The sequence below is a fragment of the Micrasema longulum genome, unplaced genomic scaffold, assembly GCF_059751315.1.
Source record: "Micrasema longulum isolate JH-2025_06_02 unplaced genomic scaffold, ASM5975131v1 h1tg000850l, whole genome shotgun sequence".
Taxonomy (NCBI): Eukaryota; Metazoa; Arthropoda; class Insecta; order Trichoptera; family Brachycentridae; genus Micrasema; species Micrasema longulum.
Genome location: NW_028278042.1, coordinates 59,749 through 78,259, shown reverse-complemented (window position 1 = coordinate 78,259; position 18,511 = coordinate 59,749). Strand labels below are relative to the sequence as shown.

Here is an 18,511-nt window from a genome sequence, read left to right as displayed (position 1 = left end):
GCCTTCTTCGGAGCACTTCCACCAGCTTCCACTCATTGTTTCGATTGATTTTTGGTTTCGATGATGCACCCACGTTTTATCAACAGTTATTAATCGACGCCAAAAATCAACAGGATTACGCTTGATCATGTCCAAACACTGCTGTGAAGTGGTCTCTCGAACTCGTTTTTGTTCGACACTGAGCAAACGCGGCACCCATCTTGCCGATAGCTTTTCATATCATGCAAAATATTGAACACACGTTCATATGAGATGTTTACTATTTCAACTATCTCACGCAACTTCACTCGGTGATCATTCATAACTATATCGAGGATTTTCTTGATATATTTATTTAAATTTTTATTCCAGTAAAATGGCTATAAAGTGCAGAGCCAATTCTACCATATAAACATATAAACATGAACATAAATATAAATATAAACAAAAATATAACAATAAAAATAAATATAACAATAAACATAAATATAAACATAAAATAAAATTTTATATTGCAGCACTTATGGTGGTCTTAACATATCGCGCCATCGCTTGAACAACGGTGATTGGATCCACTCTGCAGTGGCTTGGAGAATTTCGTTATTAGACTTTTTTAGGCGTTCCCATAGGCTCCGGGCTCTTTGGCGAAGCAGGGCAGCGAAGGTGTTTATTCGTCCAGCTGTAAACATTTCAGAGGCACTGCAGTACCTAGGCAATCCGAATAATTGTCGGTATGAGTTGTTGTACGTGATCCTTAATTTATTCCACGCTCCTTGCGTATAGTTGTTCCAAAGTTCCGCTGTATACATGGACGTCAAATACGAAGTAAATATGATTTTCTTCACTTCGTTACTGCATTGAAAGAAGCGTCTCGCTAGCATAGAGGCCCTGACATTAATGGCTCTTCTCTGTCTCTCTATGTCCTGATCGTCTTTACAATTATCAGTCAGTATGTGCCTAGATATTTGACTTTTGCAGTTACCATTAATTATTCTTTAGTAACCACCTCTTTTGGCCTTCCTGTTGATGGTATTGTTGCAGTGCTTGTTCGACTACAACAAATAAACTAATCTATGAATTTGGGTGACATTTTAACAGTTTCCGTTCGACAGATCGCAATTTTGAAAAAAAAATATTTTTTTGTATTTGTGCTGCCATTAGCGCTAGGTAGCTTCAATGTCGATCCGCCCTCGAATGAGGGTGTCTACGGTTTATATAACATCATATGACAGTACAAAAAGCAAACTTAGAAATCTCAACCAAAAACGGAAAATTAGTTATTAATGCCGAAATAAACTATCTATAAAAATCTACCTACTTAAATAATTGCGTAATTCAAACTTCGTCTTGCACATTGATATAAAAAACGGACATTATGTTATACATATGACACAATGAGGAATGTGGGATCAGATAATGAGTTTGATAAGAGGGAGACTCAAGGAAATAAAAAGGGATAAAAATATATATTCAAGAAATGAAAAAGCGGTAAATACTTAGGGAGTTTGGGGGTATGTTTATAAACAATAAGTAACCAAAAAATGTTCAAAAAGGCTATAAAAAATGGATAGTGGAGCTAGGTAGTAGTAAAATGTATTGTCTCATTCGCCCAAACCAATATTGAATCAACTGCTCCACAAGTGTATAGCTTATGTTAAGTTTTTGTTCTTTCATTGTGCGTTTTGTAAAATAAATAATATAGATGTAAAGAAATTAATTATAAACATAAATACGTAGCATATTACAACAGGGATGAAGAACATTTAAGAGAAGGTAATATAGAAGTCCAGGCATCTACAGGGCTTATGACCTGTCGATGGCTGGTTTAAGTAGCCACTCTACACACTGTGTAACATTCACCATTCTGCCTATATTTGAACATCTATATTCCTTCAATTCTTTCTTCTGTTGATGGTTGTGAAGTTAAAGAGTTGAAACCTTTATTTATGCAGGTGAGATTCAACTAATTGAATTATTTCACCTACATACTAGGCAACGCTTGAAAATATTATTTTTTCAATTTCTATACTTCTTCATGGACCAGGTAATTTATCAACAATATTTTGAGTTTGTTAAAATTTTTGTAGACAAGAACTGGATTCAACTCCCTGGGGAGCTGTTTATATTAACATATTACAACAGAGATGAAGAACATTTAAGAGAAGGTAATATAGAAGTCCAGGCATCTACAGGGCTTATGACCTGTCAATGTTGACATGATGACTTCTTCGTGGACCAGGTAATTTACCAACAATATTTTGAGTTTGTCCAAATTTTGCTGGCTAAACCAGCCATTGACAGGTCATAAGCCATGTAGATGCCTAGACTTCTATATTACCTTCTCTTAAATGTTCTTCATCTCTGTTGTAATATGTTAATATAAACAGCTCCCCAGGGAGTTGAATCCAGTCCTTGTCTACAAAAAATTGGACAAACTCAAAATATTGTTGATAAATACGTAGTGTTTAAAACTGTCTGAATATTTAGTTAATTATCTCTGTTTATTAAGTTAGTCTTCTTTGTTTATTTCCAAATGTAAAAATATGTTTTTTTTAAAGTATATTGTTACATGTCTTCGGCACGGGTAGAGACCCAGTGAGCTCACACTATTTTTATTATTAATTATAATTTATAATGAAGAAAATATGAATAAATAAATAATAATTTCAGGCGAAATTGTATATACAAATTAAATTTATTTATCTCGAACTATGTTGAAATTTTTAGTATGTTTTCAAGTAATTTCAAGTCATCCATTTTTGGATGTATCTATACGAGTCTTGAGTCTGAAGTCCTCTGGGAACATTATATCTTTCTGTAAGTCTCCTTAGGCCCTTTCCTACCTAACATGCCCGGAAGCGAAATACATAATTTATGAATGATTCTACGAATAGAAAATGCTGAAGTAGAAATACATGCCATTTGTAAACACACGCTCATTGAAAGATATAATATATTAAAGAAGAAGCAGATAAAATTTGTAACGACAAAGTGTACCTAATTTCTGAATACCGTTGGCAACGGAAATGGCTCCAAATTATTTGTTTTAACATTTTACATACATATACATGTCATAAATGTCAGGCAAATTATCGAGAAAAGCAGAGAATTCAACAAACAAGTGTTTCTCTGTTTCATTGATTATAAAAAAGCTTCTGAGTGTGTAAAGTGTGTAACCAGCACACCTTATTTGCCTGATAAAATCACTTTACAATAAAAGCTCAGCAATTGTGAATTTTAACAATGAACTATCAGATAACTTCCCAGTTCGAAAAGGTGTTAGACAGGGTTGCATTTTGTCTCTCGTCTTGTTTAATATAATGGTGAATATATCGTTCGAAAGGCACTTAACGGCTGGACAAGTAAGTTCACAATTGGAGGAAGGAAGTTATCCAACCTAAGATATGCTGATGACATCACACTTATTGCAACGTCAGAGATTGAAATGAAAGAACTAATTGACCGAATAGATGCTGCTAGTTTAGATCTGGGACTCTCAATGAATATGAGCAAAACTAAGCTTATGATCATTGATCGAGCTAATAAAGTAGTGCCATTATCTTTACTGCGCAACTTAATTTATTTTATCTAGGTTCTCTCATTAGCGATTGCGGTGGGTGTAAGGGTGAAATACGGCGACGTGTTGGTATTGCCAAAAGTGCTATGAGTCGGCTGGTGAAGATCTGGAAGAATCGCAGTATAACCATTAACACCAAAAAGAGACTGAAGGCCTTGGTTTTCTCAGTGTTCATGTACGGTGTAGAGTGTTGGACACTGAGAAAATCTGTAAATAAAAAAATCGAAGCATTCGAGATGTGGTGTTGGCGGCGAGTGCTGCGGATTCCGTGGACAGCCAGACGTACAAATGCATCTATTCTCCAGAAACTGGACAAAGGAGAAATACTGATATCCATGTGCGAGAAAAGAATCCTGCAGTTCTTTGGGCATATTTCCAGGGAGATTCTGATAGTTTGGAGAAAACTATTCTCCTGGGAAGTGTCGAAGGGACAAGGTCGCGTGAACGTCAACCGACAAGATGGAGCGGTACAGTCACTGAGTTATCAGAATCATCACTGACGAATGCCTATAGAAGAGCACAAGACCGTTCCAGATGGAGGGAGACTGTCCACAGACGAGCCATACCTGGAGTCAGGCGTAATCACCATCCTCAGACATAAGGCACGGATTGAAGAGATACATATAAAATTCGCCTACCCACCTTAAATTTAAATTTAAATTTCAGTTTCCTTCATAAACTCTCTTCTGTTTCCTAGTTCGCCCGCACCCTAAAGTACTCCTCTGTTATCTAGTCTCCATATTTTGATGCTCACATCAAGAATATTGAATCAGTTCAACATCGATTTTTGAGAAAGATAGGCTGGAGGTTGGACCTATCCCGAGACCAATATACGTAAAATGAGTTAGAAACTAGCTTGAATATATATTATCCTATTTAAAAATTAGTCTTATTTAAAAATTTAAAATTTAATAATTTAAATTAGTCCTATTTAAAAATTTCAACTCACTCATTGATGCGCCTGAACTACTGAGCTCAATAAAATTAAATAACCCAACTAGAAACCAAAACAAAACTTAGTCTCTCATACCGATAACCATAGAACTAACTATGGTTTCCATTCCCATAGGGCATAGGCCCAGAATTCTCAGGTCTGCCAACAAACATACCAGTCTTGATTTCTTTGATAACAAGTTGTCTTCTTTCAAACGATCACTGAATCAAATTCAATTATAAACACCTGTCTCCCGCTTCCATTCCCACCATATATACCATCGTGTCTTTCTACTTTCCTTTATAATAATTTTCCATGCATAAATATGTCTTGGAAAATGTCCATTGGACGTTTATATAAATAAATGTTTTGTCCCAAAATATATTTTTTTTACAACTGTAAAATTAGTCAGATCTGAATCAAAATAAAACTTACCATTTTTGTTGTTATTTTGTGGCATTTGTTGGCACATCTGCTGGTGAACTGGCTGCACCAGACTCGGATGGAGCTGCAGCAGCTTCGCCTGTTCTATCTTCCCTTGCGCCGTCACCGGGATGGATCCCGGGTTCGTCATCGTCGTCATAGTGGCTGCCGGCATCATCAGCGTTGACATGGCCAGCATTTTCGAATTTCGAAATTTTTACCTCTGTTTCGAAGACTTGATTTTTCTTCAAATTCGATGTTGATTTCTTCAAACGCTTTGCGAAATAATTTTCCAGATGATTTTGAGAGTTGATCTGAGTTTCTAGATATCAGTACTTTATGTTTATTTTAAGTATAGTCTTAATATTTTCTTATTCTAAATATCCATATGTCATAGAATCAATTCTTAAAAAGAGGTTTAAGCAGCTGTTCTATTCTCTAATCCAGCGTTTATTTATATCGTGAGAAAATAAAGGTTCTCTGGAACATGCAGTTCAAAATCCTTCCAAAAATGTCACACAGAAATCTCGGAAAATAAATTCACATCAAACAGCTATTTTAAAAATTGTATAGTATCCGTTGTATCAAAATGACCTGTCAACTGCGGCCTTCGAACTGGACTAAAATATCCATTCAGACCAAATAACCAACCTCCAGTTGTAACTTCATTAATGCATCAGTTTTTTTGTTTGGTTCATCCACTTTTTCGACAGGAGTTCCTTTGTAAAATACGTTCTACTTTCACAAAACAAAATGAGACAATCTATTTCTACAATCTTCTTATGTCGTCTAAATTCTTCATTTTTTTTTCAAAATGGCTTTCGAGTTCTTCAAAACTTGCTCTGAAGTCTTGCGAATCCTTTTTGACACTTTTCTTGATTAATTTTGGCGTTTTTGGTGTTTTTCAAAGTTCGTTTGTAAAGATTTTCACTTTTTTATCATTATTTCTTACACTACTTTTAATTACTATATGTATACTATTCACGATTATTTTTGGTTTAGATTGATCGGATAGTTTGTAATTTACTTTTTTGGTTTTTTAAGAGTAAATTTACAGTGTTTTTTTAGTTTCCATATCCTAGTCTGCTTCGCAAACTTCTTGTTAAATTGATTCGTTCTTCTATCTACTTAGTTCATCAAGTCCTAACTAGTTAACGGTTATCATTGTCCACAATCGGGTGTTATCTTCTTTCTCGGATTAACTACGAATTGACTTTTATATATTTTTACACACTTTAACACCAAACATTGAATCACAGAATTGGCTTCAGATTTTATTTATTTTAATGGATTCGACACTACCTATTGATCTAACTCTAAATAAAAAAACACATCATTTAAAAAAAAACAAAATTATAACTCCTATTACAGTTACGTTTAGTAGCAACTCAAATTCATTGAACAAACGAGTGTTTTGTTTATTATTATTTTATGCATCTTTTACGTATTTTTATTTATGCGTGTATTTTTGGCAGTTGATCTTAAATTATTTGCTTTATTTTGTGTTTATTTCATTAACTGTTTAGAGTTTATAGCATTTGAAAACACTTCCGATATTTGTAATTCCTATTTTTAAATAATGTTAACTTTAATTTTTAGCAGTATTTTTGTACGTCATGTAATTTCGTTTTGAACTATCACTTGTGTCACGAAGATTCTTTTACTTACGTGGGTATTTTTTCTCCTTTGTAAAACCCCAGAAAACAACGCCCATTGTTGTCTGACCTTATATCGTCTAAGAATTGAGCAGAAGGTGAATCATTCATTTCCTGTCCGTAAACAAGAACATGATCAAAACTTCAAAAATGCTGATTAACTAGGACGGATGTCAAATTGCTGACAACAAGGGAAAAAGAACGTGACCTCAATTCCCTACTCGTAAGTAAAGTGAACACTATGGATGGACACCTACTATGAAAGCAGAAGCATTCTGAGATACCATTATTCAATTGAATTTCGTTTTTCAGTTCTAAAACATAGGCACTTTGAAGTTTATGTATACTTCATTAGTGAGAAGCCAGTTAGAGTATAACTCTACAATATGGACTCCTTACTCCTTACTACAACTGTCACCAAAATTCTCTTGAAAGAGTCCAAAAAAAAAACTTACGGTATATAAATTTTAAACTTAGAATCAATAATGAATTTTTTAATTACGATTTTTTACTAAAAACATTAAATTTGTTAAAACTTAACGATAAAAGAAAAATTATAGACCTTTTAAATTTACGCAAAGTTGTAAATTCAATATGGGATTGCCCTGAACTATTATTTCTCATCAACTTCAGGGTGCCTGGAACTAGACTAGACTAGACTAGACTAGACAGGTGCCACCGTCTTGTAGCAACAATTCACGGACAGTGTATACTTGTAATGCCGTATTAAACAGACTTCATGAACTCGGCAATAGTTATTCCCACGTATCTGATATATTTAGTGTAGGGTATTGTTCCTATAGAACAAACTTTTTGAACTTTTTCAAAGATGGTGAATGGTAATTATATTTATTTATTCATGTATTTCATAATATTTAACTAACTAACTAACTAACTAACCATCACGCCATTTCCCCAGAGGGGTAGGCAGAGAGGATAGAACGCCACACCACTCAAGAATTTGTTGTACTTGATCATGCCATGTCTTTCTCGGCCTTCCTCGACTTCTACAACCAGACACATTCGCATCATAAATCTTTTTAGCCGTTCTTTCATCATTCATTCGCTCCACATGACCGAACCATCGCAAAAGACCTTTCTTAATTTTGTCGATAATGCTTAACTCAGCCTTGCATTCTGCTCTAATTTCGACATTAGGGCACCTATCATACATTGTTTTTCCGCACATTCGCCTGAGGGATCGCATTTCAACAGCATTCAGTCTACTTTCGTCCCTTTTTTTCCAACTCCATGCTTCGCTTCCATACATTAGGGTTGGTACCAGAACTCCATTATGAACTGCTAATTTAGCCTCTTGCGATAGACACTTATTTGCTACGACAGACTTTAAGGCACCATTAACTCTGTTACCGGCACTAACCCTCCTTTCAATATCCTTGTCCATATTTCCATCTCTAGTAAACATACTACCCAGATATACAAATTCTTCGACCTGTTTCAAACTATCTCCATTTACTACAATCTTACATTCAGTCATAGTTACATTTCTTTCAAAGACCATAATATATATATATATATATTTACAGTTTTTTGTTGACTTTGCCTAGCTGTGCGAAACAGTACTTATGATTTTCTTGTTGTTTTACTGTAGAATGTTTTATTATTTAAACTTTCTACTGAATATGCTGTATAATTTTAAGGTTATTTTTTTAAATATAAATCTTGTATTAGTTTTGGTTTAATTTTTTTTTTTAAATCTTGGGTATAAGGAAATTTATGTTTTTAAAAAAATAAAAAAAATATTAAGCCAAATATAATAATATTATAAATGTTTGCAAAAGGCAGATTTGCCGTTTACGTCAATAAAATAAAATAGCTCCATTACACTTTTTGTATTTATTTTTATTTTTATTTATTTAATTTTACTAGACACAATTTCGTTTTATTTTTGCACCACAACAGGCCAGGAGGCCCAATTAAACTACATCACAAAACACCCGGGCTTAAGAAAAATCGAGATCACATAAAAATGTTGTGATCTCGCCGGGAATCGAACTCGGAACCTTCGGTGAGTGAGTCAAGTGTCTTGGCCACAACACCACGGATGCCGCATTTTCTACTGTCATCTCCGTCTGTTGTAGGAGTTCATAAGTATTGAATAATTTATAATTTTTAAAATATACCTTAGTTGCTGACTTTTTAAGGTCTTTTAATTTAATGTTATTTTGTTAACCATAATGTTCAAACAGTAATTTAATTATTTAGTTTTTTATTATTTATTTTTAAGCAGAAACACTTGACAAATTATATTTTCTGCTCAATGTTTTATTTTGTAAAATTATTAAGATTATATTAAGTTGTTCGAATTCCATTCATCCATGCGCTTTGCAGCTGCAAGACGATTGGTAATCTAGCTTCAGAATGTTAATGTTATCAACTATCAAATACCTAATGATTTAAAATGAAGTCCAGAATTTGAACCGTCCATGCGCTCAGTAGCTGCAAGACTTGTTAAAACGTAAATTCATTTTTTTAAACGATATATTTTTATTACTTATTTTAACGTCAATCATTTCTCACTTAAATACATTGTCAAATTAAAACATAATGTAAATGGGAGCTAGATTTCGTACCGTCCATTCGCTCTGTAGCTGCAAGACGTGCTGTAATCTAGCTTCTCTCTGTTATAGTGTAAATATATTATTATTGGAAACGAAGAACTAGCATTTTAATCGTCCATGATGTGCTGGGATATTTATTAACTGCCCAGCGCCCTTGATGTGAGATTCACAAAAATGATGCTATATAATTTTCCAACTATAATAATAATCAATGTTTTAATTTAAAAATCATCATCCACATTTTCTTTTCGCATTTAATGGTGCATATGGCACTGCAGTGGTACACCGATCGCAGTGTATCTTGATCATTTTTTGTTACATGAAGGTAAGATGATCAGTCTCACGCTTCAGGTACCAGTCCAGGGACTATAAAATATACTAGCGTAAAAACACGCTTTTACATACATATTTCATTTCAACCATGTTGTGATCGAACCTGAGATCTCTGGCATGATAAGCAAACCCACTAACGCCTAGTAAACCACGAGGCCTAAAAAATATATTATTTAATATTTAAAGTATTAACTTTGTTGTCAAATATTTTACTTAATGTTATTAAATATTTGTAAATAACCACTTTATGAGTTTTTTTTATCCACCGGTTTCGAGACGTACCCGTCTCTTCGTCAGGACACCATTTAAACCAACATGCAAAACCCACTAAATACCTTCACCATAGTTGTTGCAGAAAAATATAAAATCAACACGCAATGCATTTTAATTAGCAACTTTTACACGCACTGATTATTTAAGAACTTATATTCAGTTATTGGCCTTAAACGGGATTCCTATGTCAAGGATATCTACCGACAAACAAAGATACTTTCTTTCAAGGTAATGCCGCTGCATGACATAACCAATACTATTTTAAAAATCATCAACTTTTCTGCTCACTCAAATTTAAAACGCACATTTGGTCATAATATTCATAATTACAATACGCGTTATTCAAGGAATCTTCATGTGTCTAAGTTTCGCTCAACAAAGTTTGGCAGTAGGTCCTTGGAAAATATTGGCCATTCCGAATATAATAAACTGCCTGATGAGCTTAGACACGAAAAACTGAATAAAAAATCCAGAAGTGTCGCAATTAAAAAATATTTCTTAAATATTTTTGATATTGATAATTATTTATGTAGTTTATATAAGATGGTGTTTCATGTTTTTTATACAATTATGTTTTCTTTTTATTTCGGATGTATTAATTTGTATGATATTATGTATTGTCAAAAAAATGTTTTTTTTTATGTACGGTCCAAAATGAGTTTCTAATTACTCCTGGGAGTATAATATGTAATTTTTGTATTAAATGTTTTATTAATAATAAAAAAAAATATAAATAAAAAAAAAGTTATTAATTAAAAAATATTTTTATTAATATCCCTACAGAGATGAGGTAGAATTATTTCAAATTCAGGATTATGGATATTCGAGCGTTTACAGGGCTTATGACCTGTCATTGGCTGGGTTAAGTGGCCACTTTACGTTTTACAACATTCCCCATTCCGCTTATTAGCGAATATCGACACAAGTAACATTTTTTTGATTTTTGTATTTATATGTTATTAAATGAGAAACCATTCACAAGCGTGGTGGAGCGCCATCTATGTATTGACATTGAAGTTAAGTATTTTTAATTAGCATATTACTTTTTATTTTTATGTATTTAAGACTCTTCCGAGTTAAATTAAGTACTAGTAATCGCCTGCAGATGACTCTGTAATTTATTTATACTTAATTAAAAAATACTTGGTACACTTTCACTTATTTATTTGACCAATTAGCGACTAGTCGGAAGATGTATATTCCTTTACATTTGTGTTAATTTTACGCTGATTTTTCAGTGTATTATATATTTTTGTTCATTGTTTACAAGAACAGATTTGTATGCTCAATTTATATTAATTAGTTTACACAGAAAAGATAAATATCGTATTTACGATGAAAACCAATAAAATAAAGACAAATCTTAAATTAAACTGAAACTTTAATATAAACTCGAGAAACACAAAGAACGTCAAATAATTAAACTTGTGAACAACTAAGGACTGACAAAAAAACAGTTTTGTGTACTGATGGTTTAGTTTAAGCTGGTGCGTTCAGAAAACTCACACTAACGCATTTAAAATTGGAGATATTCTATCTGATAGTCTCATGATTTCATTGTCTCATGTTGAATATTTTGAGTTTGTCCAAATTTTTGTAGACAAATAAATTACCTGGTCCACGAAGAAGTATAGAAATTGAAAAAATAATATTTTCAAGCGTTGCCTAGTATGTAGGTGAAATAATTCAATTAGTTGAATCTCACCTGCATAAATAAAGGTTTCAGCTCTTTAACTTCACAAACATCAACAGATGAAAGAATTGAACGAATATAGATGTTCAAATATAGGCAGAATGGTGAATGTTACACAGTGTGTAAAGTGGCCACTTAAACCAGCCATTGACAGGTCATAAGCCCTGTAGATGCCTGGACTTCTATATTACCTTCTCTTAAATGTTCTTCATCTCTGTTGTAATATGTTAATATAAACAGCTCCCCAGGGAGTTGAATCCAGTCCTTGTCTACAAAAATTTGGACAAACTCAAAATATTGTTAATAAACATTATATTCGATGAAATAACATAAAACAATTTTTTTTATCTGTAAGACAAAGTCCAGCGTGGCAAGTTGAGCAGCGCCACCTGGTCCGGTGCGGATTTACCTTGGTGCTCAATACATATGTTTCCGACAGTGTATTGAGCAAAGGTTTTATTTTATACAATTTATAATAATTTTCTTCTCCGTGAGACGGCTGTAAAAAAATGTCGTTCAGGTGAATATTCCCAAGATGCCAACTAAATCTATCGCGCGACATTAGAGAAGATATGTATGGATCTCTGGGCTGGTATTCCGAACGCGTTTACAGCGCGCTATAATGCGTATTTAGTACGTAAAAACGCGCTATACCGCGCTATAATTTCGTTTGGAATACCAGCCCTGAGCTCGACTTTCGAAGACCAAAAATCTTTATAACTAGGCAATTTTTTTATTCCCATCAACATGTTTAAAGCTAAAAAACACTTAATTTCTTGTAAATTTGTAGTTTCAAAATTTCGAGAATTGCCATGATTTCTTTGAATAGCATATAAATTAGTTTCAAACACATTTTTTTCCAGTAAATCAATAGGGAACAACAATTTTAAAAAAATCAGTGGGAATCTCAACATTTCCGGTATAATGGGACCACTGGCTCAGTATCAGGCATAGAAGAAAAATTCACATTCTATCACTTCTTCACAATATTTTAAATAATCCCACTTCGCCTGTTTATCTGAGAGAGCTCATCCAACCTCTTTCACAGCACGGACTATCTCTTCGTTCTAGTAACGAGAGAACCCTTTTAATACCCTGTCATCGCTCTACTAATTTTTTTGCCTCCTCTTTCACAGTAGTAGCCGCTCGATTGTGGAATAATCTACCCATTAATGTTAGAGACGCCCCTTCATTATCTACATTTAAGTCAAGATTGAAATGTCACTATCTAAATATTTAAATTTTTCCTTTATCTTTCTTCTTTCCTTCCCATCCCCTCTCCTCTCTTCATAGTATAGTGTTATTTTTTTTATACATATGTATTTTTGTTAATCTTTGCTTTTAATTTTTGTATAAAATTGTAAGATTCAATGTGTCCATGTATTTATAATTTTCTCAAACTGCACGGTTTGGGTAAGTAGGAAGAAATTGCCTTAAGGCAATATGCCCGCCCTTATATGTATATTTATTGTATATGTATATAAAGTGTCAAATAAATAAAAATAAATAAGACCAAAGGTAATTGTTCATTCCAATTTTTAGTATTTTTACCCCATAAAACGTTTGCTTCCTGTATAAGCGAGGCTAGTGGAATCTCGTCTTCACTATCCCAATCATTATTTTCTGAGTATATTTGCTCTGATGAATTGATGGGGTAGGGTTCTAAAACTTCAATTTTCTCCTACAAATTAACATTTTCAAACTCGTCTTCATCGTCAGATGCCATAGAATCACAATCTGGAGGTATTTCATCCAAAATTGCATTAACTGGAAGAGCCTCAAACTTGGGAAAAATCCAACTAGTTTTATCTGAGTAAAAAGAAAAAGAAGCTTAAGTGTTCTAGTGGTTTCTTATGGAACCACCTTTAAAAAGTGGCAAAAAGTTGTTTAAAATCACAATTATTTTCAAATAAATGCAATATATATTTAAAACTAATGTAAATATATAAATATTTGTAAAAACATACCTCCCATTATAACAAACACGTGTAAATATTTTAATTTGTTTCCCCTTCCAAACGCACACACTACTTGCAGGATTTGACTTGTCGAAATAATGACGATATGTCATGTTTATTGTTACGACTATTTTTTATTTAAACACAGATGTCACTAGTAGTATATTTACTAGGGTGGTTCCATCCGATTCTTACCAGTACACAAGGATTTTATTTTTTAATCGGTGGTCCCACTGTAGAACTACTAGAACACAAAGGGTTAACTCAGTATTTTTATGATTATGACACTTTTAAGAAACCCTTCAGAAAGCGTGAAATTTCACAAAAATAGGCCGGGCACAGGGTAAATTGTTTGTGTATTCGGCCGGTACTCAAAGTGTTGAGAGGGGGTCACTGAGATGGTCCGGTCATGTGGAACGAATGGATGGCAAAAGAATATTAAAACATATATTTATGGTGAGAATTAATGGTAACGTAGGACCAGAATGGTCACGAAATAAGTGGCATGTTCACATTAACCAAAATCTCAAGTCTGGTGTCGAAGGGTAACAAAACCGATTGGCATGTATGAAAAAATGCATGAATGTGGACGAAGATATAATTTTTTGCCAGGATAGAGACGTGTGGCGGTCCATCCTCTCTGCCTACCCCAAGGTGAAATAGCGTGATGGTGGTAGTAATACTACTACAGAATGCAGAAGTAGACACAACTGAAAGGCAAATATGACAAGATGTGTGAATGTGGAAACAGATAGGAATGTATGTCAGAATAGACGTGTGTGGCGATCTATCCTCTCTGCCTACCCCAAAAGGGAAATGAAGTGATGATAGTACTAATAGTAAATATAAACATCTCAAAAGACTTTTCAGTAACTTTATGAATTCGAATAAAAACTGTTTGTCATTATTATGATTTACTTGTTAATAAAGTTATGACTCCAACAATGTTTGAGTATGTCCATTTGGACAGACTTCTATATTCCTTTCTCAAAAATGTTTTTCCTCTCTGTTGAAATAAAATTAAAGCTATTACTTATAATTAAATTATTAACATCATTTTTATACAAAAATAAATGTAATATTTTATATTTATATACGGTAAGTGAATTATTTATGAAATAAACAAAAAATAATATTGGAATCATCATAAATAAACTTCTGTTTGATAACGCGATCAATTGATTAAGAAAAATAATAAAGGTCCGATGTATGCCCCTTGCGGAACTCCCCTCGGCTTTAAATTTATTATGCAAATAATTTAGTTATACACGACATGTCTATACAGCTTGCAGCGGGTATACGGGCGCTGGGGTGGGGGAGGGTACTGCGGTATTGGGGAGGGGGGTGTTAGCTTGTGAAGAACAAAGGATGGAGAACTGCGCAGACGCGGCGTTTCCAAAGGCGGCGCGTGATGGAAAAATGGTTGGGTACGGCTGGTTTTTTGGGTTTTTTTTTTTTTAATTCGGTGTGTTTTTAATTTAAAATGTGCCAGAACATCCGCAATTCTTCTGCCGATGAAATGAACTAAAAATCTAATAAATATATTGTGCTAAAAACGGAAAAAACAATCATTTATGAACCTATGCAAAATCAAAAACATGTAAATGCAACAATTATGGGGAACAGGAAACCAAAATAACATAAACAGACTACGGCGACAGCAAAATTAAATGTCAACGTTAGTACGTGACCTCCCTTATCTAACAGCAACTAAAAAACTCCTCAAAAAAGCCAAACTATTAAATGAAACTGAACATCGTCGGCTTCGTGGTGTAATGGTCAGCGCGTTTGCCCACCACACAAGGGGTCTCGGGTTCGATTCCCGACATGGTTGATATGAAATATGTATTTAAAAGGGTGTTTTCACACTAGAATATTTCATAGTCCCTGGACTAGTACCTGAAGCGTAAGGCTGATTATCTTACCTTCATGTACCAATGCAGTGCCGTATGCATCATTAATTAAAAAAATGTTATTATATCATTGTTGACTGTTTGTTTCTTTAAAATAAATAAGTAAATAAATAAAATCAAGAAAGGAGCTCTGCGCCGGTTTGGACGTTTAAGCTAGGGTTTCCTAGGAGAGCGGTGCCCGTATTTTAACGGCCGTAGTGAACGGCGATGCAGTGGACAGCCGTCGTAACGTCAACTAGAGAGTGGTTTCCTAGGAAACGGTGTTAAATGGTGTTAATAACACCGTTTTCCTAGGAAACCACACTCTAGTCACCGTTACGACGGCTGTCCACTGCATCACCGTTCACTACGGCCGTTAAAATATGGGCACCGCTGTCCTAGGAAACCCTAGCTTTAGAGCGAATAAACAGCGAAAGAACGGCTAAGAATATTTACAATGCAAATATTGATGGATGCAGAAATAGAGGAAAAACGAGACAGACATAGATCATGACCAAATCCAACAAAAACTTGAAGATGGACATGTAAAAAGTCGGAATAATCGGCGCGCGTGCATTAGAATATGTATGATTCAATAATAAATACAATAGTAGATAAGGCGTACAGACTTCTAGGGTTTATCTTACGAATCTCCAAGCCATTCTCATCACCAAATACATTCAAACTTCTTTACTATACTTATGTGCGAAGTCAACTCGAATTCGCTTCATTAGAATGGTCCCCTTAATATAATGTATATATTAATCAAAATGAAAACATTCAAAAGAAATTTATAAGGAGCCTGGAATATCGTTTTGGCAACATTGAAAATGATTACGGCGCATCTTTGATCAATTTTAAAATAGAATCACTACAAAAAAGGCGCCTTACATCTGATTTTATTTTTCTTTTCAAAATTTTAAATAATATAGTTGATTCGCCGTATCTTTTACAAAATATTGGTTTCCGTTGTCCTCTTCGCTATACCAAATTAAATTCCCTTTTTTATACACCAACTTGTAAAAACAATTATACTTTGAATTCATTCATTAGACGTGCCTGCAGAAATTATAACGGACTCAGTATTGATGTAGACATTTTTAACTGCACGTTGCATTTGTACAGAAAATTTCTTCATGGGGTCGATTATTTGGGATAGTTGCTGAATGTGCATCTTGAGTGGTTTATGCTATGTATATGTGCCGCATGTAATGTATATGTTTGTGTATGTTTTATATGTGCGTTCATGTATGTGTGCGTGGATGGCTCGGAGTGTGCTTTCGGTATTTTTATTTAATTAAATTTATTACTTCCATAGAAAACGCAATTGTTAACAATTATTCTTTTCTCACTCGAAATTCTTATTTATTTTTATTTTTTTGTCACATTTAATGTTTATGTCTTTTGCATAATTTATGAAAACAAAATTGGTCTTTTTACGTTAAAAAATTTTGTTTTTAATACTTATTATGTGTGACTGTATGTTTTCTGAATAAAATAAAATAAAAAATAAATGGTTTTAATGAAACTCTATGGAGTAATTGTTTTGTTTCTACGCCCCTGAGAGGGGTATTTGAAAATTAAACGAGTGATGCGCCAAACTAAAAGGAAGAAAAAATTCATACTATAAACTTTTACGAGCTCCACTGGGCGCCACTGTACAAGGAATTAGAAAAATGGTTAACTATACACTCGCCTAATGTTTACATAATATATGGTCCAATAATAAAAATATTACAATATGTACGTTTTATGTATAAAGGTACGCGTGTTTGCCTGGCACGCGTACACGCAGGGCTTTGGTGGGAAAAAATGCAACAAAATCGTTAATTGAGGAATTAATAAGAACTCCAAGTATTAATATTTAAACATTTTGGTGCGAGTGAGACACGCGTAACCAACGCTAAAATAATTCACACTGAACGGATTGAATCCTAAGAGAACTGACTTTTCTTTATTCGAACGTCGAATTCTTCCTGGATTATTTATTTATTTATTTTATTTTATTAACATACTAGCGGATCCGTCAGACGTTGTCCTGCCCAAACGTTGCGCGTTGGCTTGCCTGCTATTACTTTAAAAAACAAATTAATTGATAAGTAGGTACCTAGGTACTTGTTTGTGATAAAATTCAAAAACTTAAAATTGATAAAAATACTGAATTTAAGTAGGTACTTGTTTATGGTTGAATTCCAAAACATAAAATAAATATTTTTTCAAATATCGCATTCTTTTTGCAAACGTTAAAAATGCTTTTTTTCGTAGGACTTTTTCAATGTACAATACAAAATTTAAAAATATAGATTACACAAAAATCACTCTGTCAGATTTAGAATTTACACTAAAAATGTACTATGTAACTTAGTAGACATTATAATCATAAATATGTACATCTTCCCTCCCCTCCTTATCCTCTCTTCAAGCATGTTTGTCCTTATCCCGCCCAATTTACAGTAACTTAATGTTCTTAAAATAAATATTTAAAAAATCTTTGATTATTGAGTACATGAAAATAACATTTTTATATGTATAAATTGTATGTATTTATTTGATATGTAATATATTTTCTTTACTAACTTTGTATACTATGTGGAAATCTGTTATTAGTTCTGAGTTAAAACACTATATCTGTTTGTTTACTAAAAATATATATGTAGAACTGTTGATTTCCCCAATAAAATAAAATAAAATAAAATAAAATAAAATAAACGTCAAACTCCGGTCTTCTCCCAACAGAGGGGTGTACTTATGTAGGAATACGATTTTTGAAAATGTATTGAATTTAATATTATTTTAGTGTTACCAGTAATCCAGTAAAAGGAAATAAATGGGTGGAAATTACAAGGAAAGAATCTGATTGAGATCCACAAAAATAATTCTGTTTGTAAACATTCAAACACAAACTTTTTTATACATTTTTTTTTGTAAATGCATTCTCCTCGAATGCAACCCTGGTAGATCTACGAATCACTTAAAGCATTAAGTATTTTGAAAATGCATATAAGGTCCATCTCAGTTCTACGTCTCTCCAATGAAGACAGATTAAGAGATTGCTCTATTTCAAAATAGGAATAATTACCCCTTTGTAATCCGAGCAACCATGCCACTTTTCTTAAAAAACGGTGTTGGACAGACTCGATATGGTCAATATGAGTCCTGTAGAATGGAGACCAAATAGGAGAAGCGTATTCTAGATGGGGTCGAACTAGTGA

General features: G+C 33.4%; 2 protein-coding genes across 6 annotated transcripts in view; one reads left to right on the top strand and one right to left on the bottom strand.

The window, feature by feature from the left end:
- Window positions 1-18,511, top strand: part of LOC148278627 (translational regulator orb2-like) — a 273,697-nt gene that overhangs the window by 232,116 nt on the left and 23,070 nt on the right. The gene's annotated exons all lie outside the window — the stretch shown is intronic.
- LOC148278628 (cytotoxic granule associated RNA binding protein TIA1) overlaps window positions 1-18,511 on the bottom strand; it is a 106,756-nt gene that overhangs the window by 70,952 nt on the left and 17,293 nt on the right. For 2 of the 4 annotated variants that reach the window (XM_088231125.1, XM_088231127.1), the window contains exon 2: window positions 4,926-6,229. In XM_088231125.1, the coding sequence (XP_088087251.1) occupies window positions 4,926-5,112 (187 nt within the window). In that variant the 5' untranslated portion in view covers window positions 5,113-6,229. The remainder of the gene's footprint in view (window positions 1-4,925; window positions 6,230-18,511) is intronic. The other 2 variants (XM_088231126.1, XM_088231123.1) reach the window with 2 other exon arrangements.